Raw genomic sequence first — 18838 nt, forward strand, 5'->3', positions numbered from 1 at the left:
AACCAACAAAAAGCATCATGTTTAAAGGTGACACTCTGGGGACTTCCCTGGCGGTCCAGTGGTTAAGACTTTGCCTTCCAATGCAGGGGGTGAGGATTCGATCCCTCGTAGGGGAGATAAGATCCCACATGCCTCAGGGCCAAAAAACCAAAACATAAAACAGAAGCAATATTGTAACAAATTCAAAAGAGACTTTAAAAATGGTCCACATCAAAAAAATCCAAAATAAATAAATAAATAAAGGTGACACTCTGGAAGAATTCCCATTAAAATCAGGAATAAGACAAAGGTGCCATTATTAACTACTGTTTAATTTGGAGGTGCTAGTCAACACAGAAAAGTGAATTTTAAAAGGGGTGTGAAAGTGATAAATAAGGTAAAATATCCTAAATGTATAGATATGATTGAGTACTTCAAAAAATAAAAAGCATCAACAAAAATATTATTCAAAACGGAAAATTATTTAAATAAGGTGGCTTAGTAATAGAGAAAAAGTGGGAGAGCAAATGAATAGCCTTTTATAAAGTAAGGAATTCAACTGACCAATTTTTTTTCTTTTTTTTTTTGGCTGCACGCCATGTAGGATCTTAGTTCCCCAGCCAGGGATGGAACCCGTGCCCCACTCCCTGCAGTGGAAGTGCAGACTCTTAACCACTGGACCGCCAGGGAAGTCCCAGGAATGCTTTTTAATAATGAAAAAGCATACTTAAAAGTTGTGAAAAAGAAAATACCACTTTAAACATCAAATGAGCAAAAAAAGTTCTTAAAGCTATTACTTCCCAAGTTTGTTGAGGGTATGAGGAATGGGCCCTCAAATACTGCTAGAAGAATAATAAATTAAAACATGTAACTTTTCTGGAAGGCAATACCAATAACAAAAGCATTTTCTAAAATCCTGATAATTTTTATTACATCCCTTTGATCTAGCCATTTCACTTTTGGTAAATTATCCTAAGAAAATGATCATTATTGTATACTGAAAATTGGCAACAAAGATGTTCATCACAGTTGTTCTTATAATATCAAAGCACTGGACTTCCCCGGTGGCGCAGTGGTTAAGAATCCACCTGCCAATGCAGGGGACATGGGTTCGAGCCCTGATCCGGGGAGATTCCACATGCTGTGGAACAATTAAGCCTGTACACCACAACTACTGAGCCTGCACTCTAGAGCCCGTGCGCCACAACTACAGAAGCCCACGTGCCTAGAGCCCATGCTCTGCAACAAGAGAAGCCACGGCAATGAGAAGCCCATGCACCGGAACAAAGAGTAGCCCCCGCTCACCGCAACTAGAGAAGAGCCCGCGCGGAACAACGAAGACCCAATGCAGCCAAAAATAAATAAATTAATTAATTTTAAAAAATATTGAAGCACTGGAAATAAGCTAAAGGCTCAACCCTGGAGGTCTCAGATTTTGTCCTCTGCTCCTAAATACTCTCCCCAGGTGATGTCATTGATGGTTTTTAATTGTACTCTTACATATCAATTATTCCCCAATATAAATCCCACCCCCACTATAACTTCAATCCAGATTGATATACTGAACTAATTAATATTCCCATTTGGATGTTTGCAGACACCTAACTCAGTGTATTCAAGCTGATGGTTTTCTCCCAACAAACCTGTCATTTCTCTTATTCAGTGATGGCATTATCCACCAGACTTCCTGAGCTAATAATCTGGAATTCACCCTAGGTGCTTGCCTCTCCCTCTCTGCCCCCTGCCCATATCAGATCAATCATTAAGTCCTGTTGACTCTACCGCCTCAACCTCTCTCTAGTGTCCAGGATCTATAGTAAAAGAGGTAGTTTACAGATATCTATGGCACTCTGGCCTTTCTTGCATCAGCGTAATAGGGGAACTGCCATCTTATTCTCCCACCACCTGCCTCTCTGAGTCACTACCCAACCCGTGGCTGTGGGTGGCTGCCTATTCTATTTTACCCTAGCAATAGATCTGGCGCTTTGATCCCCACCTTCCATCATTATCACATCAGAAAAATTTAACTATGGTTGCCTTAATCCAGAGTATGAGAATATGATAAAAAGTACAGCCAGAATCTGAGGTCCCAATCTTATTTCAGAACTGGCTGGGTTGAATCTGCTACCCCATCGCTATCCTGCCCCAGCAGAGTGAGAATGCGGTATACCATTCATCCATTCCTCCGACTTGATGCTAAACTCGTAGGCTGTCACCCACAGCTGCTCGTAAGGCACTTTGTTGGTCATCACGGTTTGTAGAAGAGGGAAGGTACTCTTCTCCTTTTCCAACAGCTCCTCCTCCTTATTGATCAACTGCAGGGCAAAAGGGGATGCTGTTTATTGGGTGGGTGGTTCTCCTGAACCCTAGAAGCCACCATGGCAAGTTCCCCAGTGCTTTGAAAACCAAGTTGAGGAAGATGCGTGTTCATCTGGAGAGTAAGACAGGAAAATAAGGCATGAACTCAAGCAAGAATGTCCCTGTGCTACCTCTGAGGGCCATAGCAGCTGAGATCTAGCTGGGGAAAACTTTATGATAATTTGCCACTTGCTCCATCACCTTGGCTCCAACTGTATCATATCCATATCCCCATTTTCCCAATTTTCATATATACTTTAGTTAAAGTACATATGAAACTGTTAACACAATGTTGCCTTCTTGTGCTGAATTGCCTCAAAGGTAAGAACTTTAATGATTAAAGAACTTACTAGTGAACTTCAGGGCAAGTTACTTAGCTTCTCCAAGACTTAGTTCTCCCATTTTAAATAGGGATAAGTGAAGATACAGTACCTACCACAAAGGTTTATTATGGATATTAAGTGATATATCACATATGAAGTCCTTTGCACATTGTGCACATAATACATGCTCAACACATGTGAGCAATTATTCCATTATAATTCTTCTTTGTGTACTCAGTGACTAACCAAAAAGCTGGTATAATGTAGGGGTGTGGAAAAAGGTAGTTGAAAGCACCAATGAAAGAACTGGTCAATCAACTAATACCATCCACCTGACAGGTGATGTTAGGAAAACACAAAACCAAGGGCCAGAACCAACAGAGCAGTACGGTCATAAGTCCCCATCCCAAGACCCCAAACCTCAAATTCCACCAGCGCTTGATCTAGATTCTTTGAAAGCTCATTAAGCTTTTCAACATTGTTCTTCATTTCTTCTGTAGTCATCACTTCACGTTTCCTAAAACCTTCCAGTTCCTTGTTGTAGCCCTCAAGTTTTGCCTCAAATTCTGAGCATCTGAAAGTAAAGACAGCCCAATCACATTTGGACTTTCCATTTATCAGCATTGCTCACCCAATTCAAGCCTAGGGAGAATTTGATCTTCTGATACAATGTATGTAAAACTTATAAATATATGTTATTATATATAATTTGTAATCCCACCTCCCAGAGACAGCTGCTTCGAACCTATGGTGGTTAAATATTTCCAGATGTTTCTCATAGAGGTAAATATATATTAAAAATATATATTATAGTACATATGCTATATAATATATACATGTATAAAATTTATGTATATACATATTATTCATTTATCCATTAGGCATTTATTATTAAGTGCCTAATATCAAGAACTGTTCTAGGCATCAGGAATGTATTTGTGAAGTACACTATGAAGCTCCCTACCCTCATGGAGCTTGTATTTTAGTTTGGGGAAACCCAGACAGTAAACATATATGAATGAATGAATGAATGGATGAATGGACAGACAGATGGATGGATGGATAAATCCATACATAGATAAAAATGAAATAAGATATTTCTGATAGTGATAAATGTTCTGAAGAAAATAGAACAGGGCAGAGTGCCTAGTGGATGCAAGTGAAGGGCTAATTTAGCTAGAGTGATCAGGGAAGACTTTTCCAGAGATTTATCTACTTCATCCATATTATCAACAAAGCAGTTCTCAAATTTACTTCTCCCTTTTCCTAACGAGGTAAATTAACACAGTGTTAAGTGGACAGGTTCTAGAGCTGGACAGGTTAGGTTCAAATCCCTACATTGCAACACAGTAGCTATGTGACCTTGGTCAAGTCCTTTGACCTCTGTATGCCTCAGCTAAAGAAAACAGGGATGTATGATAAAGTACCTACTTTAGTATTTAATAAGCTAACGTATACAAAATGCTCAGAATTAAGCCTGGTACATAATAATCACTATAAAAATGTTTAGTCTCATTCACTAGAATTTAAACTCTATCAATGCAGTTTTAACCTCCTTATTGCCTTTTTGTATCTCCAGCACTTAGAAGAGTGTCTGGCATAAAACAATCAATACTCATTGAATGAATAAGGGGATTTGCCATTCAGAACAGCTATAGTAACATACCATAAATTTGGCTATTATCTTAAGAACACTTAATTCTGTTATGGCAGTTTTTATGTTCTTTTTTTCTTAAAAGTAATTTAAGAGAGTTAATTTTCAATGGTTTGATTTGGGTTTTATTTCTAATTGCACTGTGTGGTAAGCAGCCTCTGGTAAGGTCCCCAAAGAGCCACACCTCCTGGTACTTCATATCCTTCTGTAACTGTCTCCTTTTGAGTTGGGATAGACCTAGTAACTCACTTCTAACAAAGAATATGGCAAAAGTGATGGGATGTTACTCCCAAGATTAGGTTACAAAAAGACTGTGACTTTCTCTCTGTCTCTCTCCCTCTCTCTCTCTCTTTCTCTCTCTCTGAAGGAAGCCAGCTGCCATGTTATGAGCTACTCTATGGAGAGGTCCATATAGCAAGGAATAGAGGGAAGTTTCTGGCCAACAGCATATGAGGAGCTGAATCCTACTAACAATCATGTGAGTGAGCCTGGATGTAGATCCTCACCCAGTTGAGCCCTAAGATGAGACTGCAGCCTTGGCTGACATTCTGACTGCAACTTCATAAGAGACCTTGAGCCAGAGGTATACTGCTAAGCTGCACCTAGATTTCTGACCCACAGAAACTGTGAGATAATGAATGTTTGATGTTTTAAGTTGCTATTTTTCAGAATGATTTGTCATGCAGAAATAGATAACTAATACACACTATTATAACAGAGTATGGTCAATATCGTTTCTGCTTCTTTAAATATTTTTTCTTGGGAAGGAGTTCCTAAAATATGGTCAATTTTTGTAAATGTCCTAAGGACATTTTTTAAAATAAATTTATTTATTTATTTATTTATTTTTGGCTGTGTTGGGTCTTCGTTGCCGCGTGCGGGCTTTCTCTAGTTATGGCGAGCAGGGGCTACTCTTCGTTGCAGTGCGCAGGCTTCTCATTGCAGTGGCTTCCCTTGTTGCAAAGCACGGGTTCTAGCATGCGGGCTTCAGTAGTTGTGGCACACGGGCTCAGTAGTTGTGGCTTGCAGGCTGTACAGCGCAGGCTCAGTAGCTGTGGTGCACAAGCTTAGTTGTTCCACAGCATGTGGGATATCCCCGGACCAGGGATCGAACCCATGTTCCTGCATTGGCAGGCAGATTCTTAACCACTGCGCCACCAGGGAAGTCCCCTAAGGACATTTTTTTTTTAAATTAATTTATTTATTTATTTATTTTTGGCTGTGTTGGGTCTTCGTTTCTGTGCAAGGGCTTTCTCTAGCTGCGGCAAGCGGGGGCCACTCTTCATCGCGGTGCGCGGGCCTCTCACTGTCGCGGCCTCTCTTGTTGCGGAGCACAGGCTCCAGACGCGCAGGCTCAGTAGTTGTGGCTCACGGGCCTATTTGCTCCGTGGCATGTGGGATCTTCCCAGACCACGGCTCGAACCCGTGTCCCCTGCATTGACAGGCAGATTCTCAACCACCGCGCCACCAGGGAAGCCCCCTAAGGGCATTTAAGAATAGTTTTTTCCATTGTAGAGTAGAAGGTTTGATACATATCCAACAAATTAAGGTTCTTAATTATTTACTTCCATTACCTCCTTATTCAAGTTTCACTTCATTTATTTTTAATTAATTATTTGATATAAAAGGGTTGATGACTGCTTTAACATTATTTCACCCACCTAAGTAACCATGTTTGAATCACTAATGTTTTTGCCTTGACTTTGACTCTATCTGATATTAATATGGCTGACTCCGTTTTCTTTTTCCTCATATTTGCATGCAGTACTCTTGCTCACAGACAAACTTAAATTTTCTTTGCTACCTATTAGCACAGGAGATCAGGGACAAAGATTAGTAACAGGATTTAAATCAGTTATTAAAATTTTATAGGAAATACAGAGGACAGAGGAACATATTAAATGACACCACAGAGGTGCAATCAGGAAAGTCTAGATCTGGGGACAAAAGACTTGGTTTCTTTAATAAATAAATTACAAGGAAAAAACCAAAGGAGATGGAGGGGGGACCTACAGATAAAAGGAAATCTAAGAGACATGTAAACCAATTGTAATGCTGTAGACATTTTTGAATTCTGATTCAAGTAAACAAACCATAAAAAGAAAAAATTAATTAGATCATTTTGGTACCCAGATTAAAAACCATCAGTGACTTTCTACCATACTTAATAAGGAACCCAAACTCATTACCATGACTTCAAGGATGTGCTCCTCTAACTCTTCAGCCTCCTTTTATAGCTACTCTCCTTCTTAGGCAAAGGTATTCCCATGGTGGAGCCATTGCTCACTCTATGCTCGATGCCTGGACAGGACCCCCTTCTACTCTCTCCCTCCCCACATTTTCCCTTAATGGGATCCTTCTCATCCTTCAAGTCTTATTTACATGAGCCCTTCCCTGACTTGCCCATTGAATGCAATCACTGTGCTCTGTTTCCCTGTTCTTTTCCTTCATAGAACTTCCATATTTATCTGCTTTATCTTCCATCTCCCATGCCCCTTTTGTTCTCTGTATCCTCAGAGAAGAGGAATGGAGACAGGAGCCCAAGAGGAAACTGGGCAAGGTGGCCACTGCCACCCTCTCCTTCCCCTGATTGTTTTTCACCAAAGTCTTAAGGATTCAGAGATAGAGAACGTAAGTGCTATGAAAGACAGCCTGCTTCTTCTCAGATTTTTGTTTTGTAATAATCTCTGATTTCAGACTCTGGTAGGTATTAATTTTAGAGAATATCCTTACTGGAAAAAAATCTCATTCATTCACTCATTCATTCATTCATCAAAAGAGTAAGCACCTGCTATTTGCAAGGCACTGTGCTCTATCTGGATCCCAGAACACAATCTGGGTACTCCCCCTAAGGCACCTTTCTTTCTTCCCAGAAGATGCACTCTTATGGCAAAGAGCAGCTCACATTCCTGAGATGTCTGTCATGTATATTCCAGGTCACTTCCAGGCCCGTGGAACCTACCACTGAGTGGAACAAAATGAGGGGAAAGCTGATTCTCCTGTTATCTACACAGTTAGGTGCTGCTGGGTGCCTTTTCACATCGTTAAGATTCTTCTTGAGGCTCCAAACACAGACACACACACAAAGATAAATCTCCGATAAAAGCATTCTTGAATTCTTCCCAGAGGGAAATAGTACACAAACTCAGTGATTATTGTAAAATATTATGATTATTATTGTTTTAAATTTCTTTTTTTTAATTTTATTGAAGTATAGTTGACTAACAATATTATTGATATATTGGTCTCAGGTGTATAACACAGTGATTTGATATTTTTATAGATTATACACCATACAAAGTTATTATAAAATATTGACTCTATTCCTTGTGCTGTGCATTACATCCCTGTAACATAACTGACAGTTTGTACTGTTTATAACTGACAGTTTGTACTGTTTTAAATTTTTTATAATTGCTTAGCACATTACAGTTTCTAAAGTGCTTTCATGTCCATAATATATACATATATAAATGTATGTCATTAGTAAATAGTAGATACTCAGGAAATTCAGTTAAGTAAATTGAGTTCTATATGTGGGACCACCTGGAGTCTATGGGAGAATAATGCAAGAATTTTAAAATGGTGGATTGGTCAGAATTCTGGCAGGAAATAGAATTCACTCTGATGTTCAAAGAAAGAGACTTTAATTAAGGGACTACTTACAGAGGTGAGATGTGGGTAGGGTTAAAGGAACAAAGAGGGGAGAGTGAAGCACCCAGAGACTAGCCTCAGAGGGAAGCCATTATGATCCCTAGGGCCGAGGGGACAGTGAGAACTGGAACCACGGAGGAGCAAGAACTGTCATCCAGGAGGGAGGCAGCTACCGGCCAGAACCCCAGGAACAAGCAGGGAGGGAGAGGGGAAGAAGCCCAGCAGTCCCTCTCTAACCTCCTGAGTGCTCTCCACTGGCCTGGCCCTGTCTGGATCCAACAGACACGGGAGCCAGAGGCTACAGACTGCAGGTATCAGCCAACCAGGCATGGAGTGGACAGAGGAAAGGTGGAAAAGAAACTGGGAGAGGGAGTGGGGACAGCAAGTGGAGAAAAATAAGCATTGAAGCCAAAAAATTATCATGGGCTGGAAAAATAAGGTCAAGTCTCTTAGAGAGGGAATGGGATTGTTTCCACAGAAGATGAATGAATAAATGAATATTGTTAAGCCCTCCTCAAAGGTTTTTCTCAGGATTTATGCAATATTGATGGACAGCAAGTTTAAGACTTCACCAAAGAGAGGGCTGAGCCCAGGGCTGCAGGCATCCCCTAGAGCTGCTCCTCTGTTGAGCTCTGTGGTTGAGAGCTCAGGGACCAGTTGATGGGGTCAAGCTAGAGTTGCCCCTCCAAGAAGAAGCTTGGCACTCTCCTCTCATCATAAATGACACTTGTTCCCATTTCTTCAGGAGACACCCCTCACTCCTCTTAACTTCAACAGTTACTGTAAATGGTCTTAGAGTAATGTTCTAGAAGTACACTCACAAGGTAGTGGTTTGGAAGTTAAGAAGCATTTTCTCCCCAAAGAAGTCATTGTTTAAGTGCAAAAGAAGCTGACCACTCTTGAATGCCTGTCATGTGCTGGACACCACCTAGGCGCCACTTCAGACCATTTCATTTCATCCTTCAATACAATGACACCTCTCATAAAATGAGATGATCTGAGATTGGTTCTACTATCCCATTTTCCAGATGAGGACACTGAGGCTCAAAAAGATGAAGAAATTTGCTGCTTTTCATCTAACTTACAAAATGTCTGCTTCTTGGTGAGGCATCAAAACTCAGTTCCATGGGGGAGGCTGTGTGTAAGGGGTGAGGGGGTATAGGGGGATCCTATACTTTGTGCTCAATTTTTTTGTGAACCTAAAACTGTTCTAAAAATAAAAATCTATTAGTTAAAAGAAATCAGTTCTACTCATTGGGCTAAATTCTGGGTTCTGGGGACAGTAGCCATTTAGGTAGAGGAAGGAGAAGGCTGTAGGAAGAAACAAATACTCGCACACACACATCTTTTGTTGTTGTTGTTGTTTTTCTGGGAAACAGACCCAAGTCATATTTTGAAGGTAGCAACTAAGTGGGTTTATCCTTCAGCCCAAACTTCCATTCTGTGTAGAAATCCCTGCTTTTATCTACCCTTTTCCTTTCTCCTGAGTATTTGCAGGGATTATGGAACCTAAAGTTAGGTAGTGGGAGTTTCACGTGTGATGGGGATGGTAACTGGTATGAATCTGCAGTTCCTAAACAAAGTGTTACAAGCTGGGATGTGTGTGTTTGTGTGTGTGCGCACGCACATGCACACAGGTGTGTCTTTACCATATACGTGGTACTTGGCCCACTTCACTTGATATTGTCTGACTTTTTCAGTGTGCAATATTTTCTTTGTCACTGCATTAAAATATTTATTTAGCAGTCAAACACACTTATGTGTCTAGAATAGAGCATAGCACATAGTAAAAATCCATAATAAATACTCAATGAATAAATGATTACAGGCACATTAGCACCGAACGAGACCAGCTGCAAAACAGGCAATTTCTCAGCCTCCAACCATGCCTTTATTATCCTATCTTGATATCTCACATATCTGTAGTCTCCAATGTAAGGCTGACAATTTTGCTATTATTATTGTGAGGCTATTATTACATGTTACTATTTTTGTGTTTTTCTTTCTGCACCACTAAATTCCAATTGTTCAAGGCAGGGAGAGAAGGCATTGGCCGGCATCACTACAGTGAAGCAGGCTTAAAGAGAACATACTTCAATGGGAAACAAAAGGAAATTCCTTCTCCACCAATTGTCTTGAGACTTCACCCACGCACTGCTGGGTGGGGTGGCTCTAGACAGAACCAGGAACATGTAGCATGTTATGAAGCTGGGTATCATTTCGAAAACAACCTCAGACTTTCCCTGTACCTTTTAATGAGGTCCATCTCTGCCTGATCCCTCTTGCTAAGGAGAAGGTTTCGGCTGTTTTCAAAGATATCTTCAATCTGGTCTGGCCAGAGGAACAGAGTACTGTTCAGTTTGATATCCTCTTCTGCAAAACACACACAGTCTGTTCTAGGACAATGCCCAGCATAGGTCAACTCGCAGGGAATTAATTCAGCAGAACAAGAGGTCAACAGAAGTGAGTATGGGGGTGGCAATTAATGAATGGGCCCATTATTGATGAATGATAGCCAACATTTATTGAACACTTTCCACAGGCCAGGCTAGAAGGTAGACGGTATTATCATCCTCGTTTTTACAGATGGGAAACAAAGTTAAGCCAAGTGGTCAAGGTCACACCAGTAAGAGACAGCAGAGCAGATTTCAAACCCAGGTCTAAGTCTAACCAACTCCAAAGCCTATGTTCTAACCACTGTGCTTCATTATCTTCCCAGGCTAGGTCTGAGTAGAAACCTAGGTTGAAGTTCAGTACTATTCTTTAAACTATTTCACCTCATCTGAGTTTCAGTCTCCCTTTTAGTTAAAGGGCAGTGATAATATCAGTGCCAGATGCCCTACCCATTTTATGGCTCTGGTCAGTTAAAATGCCCTGGGTTCCCTCTGTACCCTTGGGAATTTAGGAGGCAGAGACCACAGTGAGAGAGTCCAGTGTGTGTTCACATGGTCAAGAGCACAGCTCATGAATGTGCAGGTGGATGGTTATGGTGGACCACTTTTCACTCCCAGTCCCTATCTCTACCTTCCATAACCATCCCCCCTAAACATTGTGAACACCAGGTAAGTCACAGGTATTTCCAGATGGAAAAAGGCTCTGAAACTTGGCCTGTAGAGGGCATATTAGTTTTTCCTTCAGAACCTGGTCCTTACAAAGTTAGGTCCTTACTGAGTCCTAACTTGGCTCAATAAGCCTTGAAGGGGCCCTGATCATTTCCTTCCTTTTAATATATGCAGGAGCATGAAGGAAAGTGTCCTGGCCTCCTCAAAGGTGGGATTGTATTTAGATTATAGATGAATGCAACCTACCCACTTATAAAAGGACTCTGCATTTGAAAGTGACTTTTCCAGAAACACCAGGCACAAGATGCAAAGACAGGCATCTAAGAACAAGTCAAGTCCCTTAGATATTTCTTCTTTTTGTCTAACAGTAAGATTCTCTTTGATTCAAATTCCGGTGGATAAGTGTGGAATTAGTGCCTCTACTATATGGACACACTTGAAAAGTAGCTCTCCCGATACTGATATTTAGTGGTAGAATTGCTAACTCTCCTTCCCCTGGCTCCTTATCCCTAAAAATATAAATATACACATACAGTTGCATGTACACACATGACATTGCACTTACGGGGCAAGTCTGCATAGTCCATCAGGAACTCTAGCCGTTCAGCTGCATCTCTAAGTTGCCGCCTCAGTTTGAACACGGTGACATCGCTGGATTTCTTTAAGAATTGAATGAGGAATACTAGCTCCCTAGTGTTGACAGGAATCTCACTGACTTTGTCTGCAACCATGCTGTACTGATTACAGATGCTGCAGGGAAAGAAACAGCCATCATCATTATCTAAAAATAGCTTTCTTATAAGACCCACTATACTAAATAAACATGGTTCCTAATTGGAGACTAGAACAATGTTTTCCAACTTTTCTCTACCTGAAAATTCTTGATGGATAATATTCACATACATACCATATTTTAGAAATAATAACAGTAGAAATGATAATAATATATGACATGTACTAGGCCCTTTACTATGTGCCATGCCCCATTCTAATCACTGAATGAACATTAACTCATTTAATCTTCACGAAAATTCCAAGAGTTAGGAACTATTATTATCAACATTTTATAATGGAAGAAAGGGAGGCTGAGTAACTTTATCCAAAGCAACATGATGTGTAGATGTTAGAGCCAGGATTTGAACTAGTTTAATTCATTCCAAAGCTTATACTCTTAACAGATATACCACGGGTAAAATACAGATTTAGACCAAAACAATAACGAATATCACCACTACCAACAGCAGCAACTCCTCAATTTTATGTTGAAGTAGAACCCTAAATTAATTTGTAATCACTCCTCTTAACAATACACCAGCAAGTTTATCCTCACGTGCTGCAGGTAATTCCTGGTGGCATAGAAGAATTTACATTCAACTACTGGGACCACTAGATCTAACTGCCCACTTATCCTCAAACACAAGACTGTGAAAAAATATGTTATTATAGGGATAATTTGAATATGCTCTAATTTATACAAAAGCTAATGAATGACAGTCTTCAGCATTTTAACTACAATTAGGAACAAATTATTTGCAACACATCCATGCCTAGCACATGCCTAGCAGCCCTCAAGAAATGTTAGCAATAATAGCTATAATAGTTTTTGTTATTATTAATTGATCATTACATGTTGATGGTCATACACTATAGATAGATAAAAACCACTCCTCTCAATGTTTTCAGTCCTTGATATTCCTTCTTAATGTGTGGAGACCCCTCCACAATTGAGCTAATTGTATCAAACTGATGAGAAAATGATTAAAACATCTTTACAGATGATGCTGGGATTTTAGAAATGAGTTTTTATACAATTCAGAAACTTGCTATACAGAAAACTTATCTATTGTGCTACATGAATTCATAGTATTCTCCACTTTTGGACTCAGAGCTGGATTATATTTCCCAGACTCCTCTGTATTTTTACTTGAGTATTTTACCAGTCAGTTTGGACTACCATAACAAATATTACAGACTGGGTGGTTTAAACAACAAAAATGTATTTTCTCATAGTTCTAGAGGCTGGGAAGTCCAAGGTCAAGGTACTGACCTATTTGGTCCCTAGTGAAGGCTCTCTTCCTGACTTGCAGATAGCCGCCTTTTCGCTGTGTCCTCACATGGTGGAGAGGAAAGGAGCTCTGTCTGTTTCTCTTCTTGTAAGGGCACCAACCCTAATGGATTAGGGCCTCATCCTTTTACCTTCTTTAGTCTTATTATCTCCTTATAGGCCCTGTCTCCAAATACAGTCACATAGGGCATTAGTGCTTTGCTATAGACTGAATGTTTGTGTATTCCCAAAATTTGTATGTTGAAACTTAATCCCTAATGTAACAGTACTTTTTAAAATTTTTTATCTTTATTGGAGTATAATTGCTTTACAATGTTGTGTTAGTTTCTGCTGTACAACAACAAAGTGAATCAGCTATATGTATACATATATCCCCATATCCTCTCCGTCTTGAGCCTCTCTCTCACCCTCCCTGTCTCACCCCTTTAGGTCATCACAAAGCATCGAGCTGATCTCCCTGTGCTATGCAACAGCTTCCCACTAGCCATCCATTTTACATTTGGTACTGTATATATGTCAATGCTACTCTCTCACTTTGTCCCAGCTTCCCCTTCCCCCCTGTGTCCTCAAGCCTGTAACAGTTATTTTGAGGTGGCCTTTGGGAGATAATTAGGTCATGAGGGCTATGCTCTCATGAATGGGATTAGTGTTTTTACAAAAGAGACCCCAGAGACCCCTCACCCATTCTTCCATGTGAGGATACAATGAGAAGATGGTGGTCTGTGAACAAGGAAGCAGGCTCTCAACTAACAACAAATCTGCTAGAGCCTTGATTTTGGACTTCCCAGCCACCAGAACTGTTAGAAATAGATTTCTATTGTTTATAAGCTACTCAGCCAATGGTAGTCAGTTATAGCAGCCTGAATGGACTAAGACAGGCTTCAACATATGAATCTGGGGGAGACACAATTCAGTCCATAGTAGGTATGGTCATGTGATTGAGTTCCAGTCAGTGGGAAGTAGGAAGCAGTGATAAGTATCACTTTCAGGGAGAGCACATGAAACTGTCCTTGCATATTCCTCCATGCTCTTTCTTCCTGCCAACAGTCTAGGATATCAACACTTAGAATGACCTTGAAGGCTATATGTTAAAGATGTAAAGTCACCATCTCCTTGAGTCTCTGAATGCACACAATATGTCTCCCCGCCAACCTGGAGCTATCCCGAGCAAGAATAAACTATTATTTTCAATCATGACATCTTGGTTCTCCTTGTTGCAGCATGTAGCCTGGTCTAATATAGGTAGATCCTCTCAGTGTGATAGACTCCCTCTGATAAGGATCCATTCTTCTTCCCTTTTGTATGAGAAAGCATAGAGTAAATATCATGTGGCTAACCTATTAGCTTCTTGCAAGGGCCCAGAAGAGTGGTAGCAGACCCACTGTGAAATAAAGGAAAAATATATATTGGTCTCTGCCCCTGGTTCCTAGCACAGAGCCCATGAAACCTCTGTAATTTCATGGATAATAAGAGTATCTTTTCTTCTAGTGAGGTGACTCAGGGTGGGCTCCTAGATGGCTCCTGGATGAGGAGTGGGTCACCGGAAACACCGAGCCATGATTAGAAGCTTGGAGCAAATTAATCAAACCCAAGAAGGGGGTCATTGGAACCTTCAATCTATAGCTGGTTGATCAGAGGCAAGGTGACAACCTGGACTTGTGACTGGCGTCTGAAGTAATGGGGGGGCATTTTTATAGGACTGAGCTCTTAACCTGTGCAAGCTGATGCTATCTCTGGGTAGACAGTGTCAGAATTAAGTTGAATTGTAGGGCACCTAGCTGGTGTTACAGAATTGCGCGGTGTGGAGAAAATCCTCCACACATTTGGTGATCAGCCGTGACAAGAATGAAGTGTTCTATATGAAAGTAAAGAGGCGGGGGGAGTCAAGATGGCAGAGTAGGAGGACACGGAGTTCATGTGTCCTCACCACTAGGGCACCTACCAGGTGCTGGTGGGGGACCTTGGACACCTAAGGGGACAGGAGGAACCCACAAGCGACTGGGTAGGACGTGGGGGGAGGGAGGGGGAAGGAGAAGTGGAGGCTGGACAGGACAGGCGCCCCTGAGGGGTGGCTGGGGGAGGGGAGGGGCTCCCATGCCTGGAGGGACACACCCACAGCGAGGGGATCAGTGTGGATGGGGAGAGACCCTCTGGGTATCGGAGGGTCAGAAGGGAACACAGTCAGCGTTTCCCCTGCCCACTTGGGCCCGGGGAGCCTGCTGAGGTCCAGGGCCCGATCCTCTGCCCTCCGAGGCCCCTTCCTGCTGCGTGGGCCCTGGGGGCGTGGGAGGAAGGGAGGAGGGAGGAAAAGTAGAGCGTAGACAGGGTCAGTGCCCTTAATGGGAAGCTGGGGGAGGGGAGGGGTTCCCACACTCGCTTGGGAGGGGCCCATCCAAGGTGAGATCAGCCAGCAGGAAGGGAGAGAGACACTCGGGGGATAGGAGGATCAGAAGGAAACAGGCCAGTATTTCCCCTGCCCACTCTGGCCCCAGGGGACCTGCTGAGGTCCGAGGCCTGATCCTCAGCACTCCAAGGCCTCCTCTGGCTGCACTGAGCCTAGGCACTACCACCCCACCCCCTGCCTTTTACCTCCGCTCTGGTCCTGAGCCTAGGCCCTGCCCCTGCCTAAGCCCCGGCTGGACCTAAGGTCCCCCAGTTCTACACAGCCAAGGCCTTTTCCAGTTTTTTGTTTTGTTTTGTTTTGCTGTTGTGGTTGTTTTACCTTGCTTCTTTTTTTTTTTTTTTTACAATTGTTCATTACAACTTTATTTACAAAAGCTAGAAACTTTTTGATGATCCACACTCCAATGTCCTTCAGCATGGATTTTCAGGAATAAATTCACATAAAAGTCAATTCAGATTTCCATTTAAATATTGGAACAATATAAAATGTGGCTTTCAATATGCCACTGTCAACAATACCATCCTTAGGGTAAAAATCTTACATTCTATTAAAAACACAGAAGGTTATATATAAGAAATGTTATTTCTAATTCTGCCCACTCCATTTTCTACCAGTTCCACCTAAATTCTTTTTTTGTTGTTGTTGAATTTTATTTTATTTATTTTTTTAATACAGCAAATTCTTATTAGTTATCTATTTTATACATATTAGTGTATATATGTCAATCCCATATTTTCTATTTCTTCCTGGTTCAGTCTCGGAAGGTTGTGTTTTTCTAAGAATTTTTCCATTTCTTCCAGGGTGTCCATTTTATTGGCATAGAGCTGCTTGTAGTAATCTCTCATGATCCTTTGTATTTCTGCAGTGTCAGTTGTTACTTCTCCTTTTTCATTTCTAATTCTATTGATTTGAATCTTCTCCCTTTTTTTCTTGATGAGTCTGGCTAGTGGTTTATCAATTTTGTTTATCTTCTCAAAGAACCAGCTTTTAGTTTTACTGATCTTTGCTATTGTTTTCTTTGTTTCTCTTTCATTTATTTCTGCTCTGATCTTTATGGTTTCTTTTCTTCTACTAACTTTGGGTTTTGTTTGTTCATCTTTCTCTAGTCCCTTTAGGTGTAACGTTGGATTGTTTATTTGAGATGTTTCTTGTTTCTTGAGGCAGGATTCTATTGCTATAAACTTCCCTCTGAACTGCTTTTGCTGCATCCTATAAGTTGTGAGTCGTCATGTTTTCATTGTCATTTGTTTCTAGGTATTTTTTGATTTCCCCTTTGATTTCTTCAGTGATCGCTTGGTTATTTAGTAACATATTGTTTAGCCTCCACGTGTTTGTGTTTTTAATGTTTTTTGCCCTGTAATTCATTTCTAATCTCACAGCATTGTGGTCGGAAAAGATGCTTGATATGATTTCAATTTTCTTAAATTTACCGAGGCTTGATTTGTGACCCAAGATGTGATCTATCCTGGAGAATGTTCTGTGTGCACTTGAGAAGAAAGTGTAGTCTGCTGTTTCCAGATGGAATGTCCTATAAATATCAATTATATCTATCTGGTCTATTGTGTCATTTAAAGCTTGTGTTTCCTTATTAATCTTCTGTCTGGATGATCTGTCCATTGGTGTAAGTGAGGTGTTAAAATCCCCCACTATTACTGTGTCACTGTCAGTTTCCTCTTTTATAGCTGTTAGCATTTGCCTTATGTATTGAGGTGCTCCTATGTTGGGTGCAAATATGATTGTTATATCTTCTTCTTGGATTGATCCCTTGATCATTATGTAGTATCCTTCCTTGTCTCTTGTAATAGTCTTTATTTTAAAGTCTATTTTATCTGATATGAGTATTGTTACTCCAGCTTTCTTTTGATTTCCATTTGCATGGAATATCTTTTTCCATCCCCTCACTTTCAGTCTGTATGAGTCCCTAGGTCTGAAGTGGGTCTCTTGTAGACAGCATATATATGGCTCTTGTTTTGTATACATTCAGTGAGCCTCTGTCTTTTGGTTGGAGCATTTAATCCACTCACATTTAAGGTAATTATCGATATGTATGTTCCTATTACCATTTTCTGAATTGTTTTGGGTTTGTTTTTGTAGGTCATTCTCTTCTCTTGTGTTTCCCACTTAGAGAAGTTCCTTTAGCATTTGTTGTAGAGCTGGTTTGGTGGTGCTGAATTCTCTTAGCTTTTGCTTGTCTGTAAAGCTTTTGATTTCTCCATTAAATCTGGATGAGATCCTTACCAGGTAGAGTAATCTTGGTTGTATGTTCTTCCCTTTCATCACTTTAAATATATTGTGCCACTGCCTTCTGGCTTTAGAGTTTCTGCTAAGAAATCAGATGTTAACCTTATGGGAGTTCTCTTGTATATTATTTGTCATTTTTCCCTTGTTGCTCTTAATAACTTTTCTTTGTCTTTAATTTTTGTCAACTTGATTACTATGTGTCTCAGCGTGTGTCTCCTTGGGTTTATCCCTCCTGGGACTCTCTGTGCTTCCTAGACTTGGGTGGCTATTTCCTTTCCCACGTTAGGGAACTTTTCGACCATAATCTCTTCAAATATTTTCTCGGGTCCTTTCTCTCTCTCTTCTCCTTCTGGGACCCCTATAATGTGAATGTGGGTGCATTTAGTGTTGTCCCAGAGGTCTCTTAGGCTGTTTTCATTGTTTTTCATTCCTTTTTCTTTATTTTGTTCCACAGAAGTGAATTCCACCATTCTGTCTTCCAGGTCACATATCCGTTCTTCTGCCTCAGTTATTCTGCTATTGATTCCTTCTACTGTATTTTTCATTTCAGTTATTATATGGTTCATCTCTGTTTGTTTCTTCTTTAATTCTTCTAGGTGTTTGTTCTTTAATTCTTCTAGGTCTTTGTTAAACAGGTCTTGCATCTACTCGATCTTTGCCTCCATTCTTTTTCCAAGGTCCTGGATCATCTTCACTATCATTATTCTGAATTCTTTTTCTGGAAGGTTGCCTATCTATCTCCACTTCATTTAGTTGTTTTTCTCGGGTTTTATCTTGTTCCTTCATCTGGTAAAAAGTCCTCTGCCTTTTCACTTTGTCTATCTTTCTGTGAATGTGGTTTTCGTTCCACAGGCTGCAGGATTGTAGTTCTTCTTGCTTCTGCTGTCTGCCCTTTGGTAGATGAGGCTATCTAAGAGGCTTCTGCAAGCTTCCTGACGGGAGGGACTGGTGGTGGGTAGAGCTGGGTGTTGCTCTGGTGGGCAGAGCTCATTAAAACTTTAATTGGCTTGTCTGCTGATGGGTGGGGCTGAGTTTCCTCCTTGTTGGTTGTTTGGTCTGAGGCAACCAGCACTGGAGCCTACAGGCTCTTGGTGGGGT

The 18838-nt window shown here is 40.9% G+C and overlaps 1 protein-coding gene across 12 annotated transcripts in view; it reads right to left on the reverse strand.

The window, feature by feature from the left end:
- Positions 1 to 18838, reverse strand: part of DNAH3 (dynein axonemal heavy chain 3) — a 208869-nt gene that overhangs the window by 149312 nt on the left and 40719 nt on the right. For 10 of the 12 annotated variants that reach the window (XR_014236086.1, XM_082362351.1, XM_082362354.1 and 7 more), the window contains 4 exons: positions 11596 to 11780; positions 10218 to 10341; positions 3081 to 3234; positions 2150 to 2294 (listed from right to left, as the gene is read on the reverse strand). Coding sequence is in view for 11 of the 12 variants with exons in the window: in XM_082362351.1 (XP_082218477.1) it covers positions 2150 to 2294; positions 3081 to 3234; positions 10218 to 10341; positions 11596 to 11780 (608 nt within the window). In the remaining variant the exon portion in view is untranslated. Of the gene's footprint in view, positions 1 to 2149; positions 2295 to 3080; positions 3235 to 10217; positions 10342 to 11595; positions 11781 to 18838 lie in introns of those variants that run through there. The other 2 variants (XM_082362353.1, XM_082362359.1) reach the window with 2 other exon arrangements.

The sequence above is a fragment of the Balaenoptera borealis genome (assembly GCF_965194805.1).
Source record: "Balaenoptera borealis genome assembly, chromosome: 16".
Lineage (NCBI taxonomy): Eukaryota > Metazoa > Chordata > Mammalia > Artiodactyla > Balaenopteridae > Balaenoptera > Balaenoptera borealis.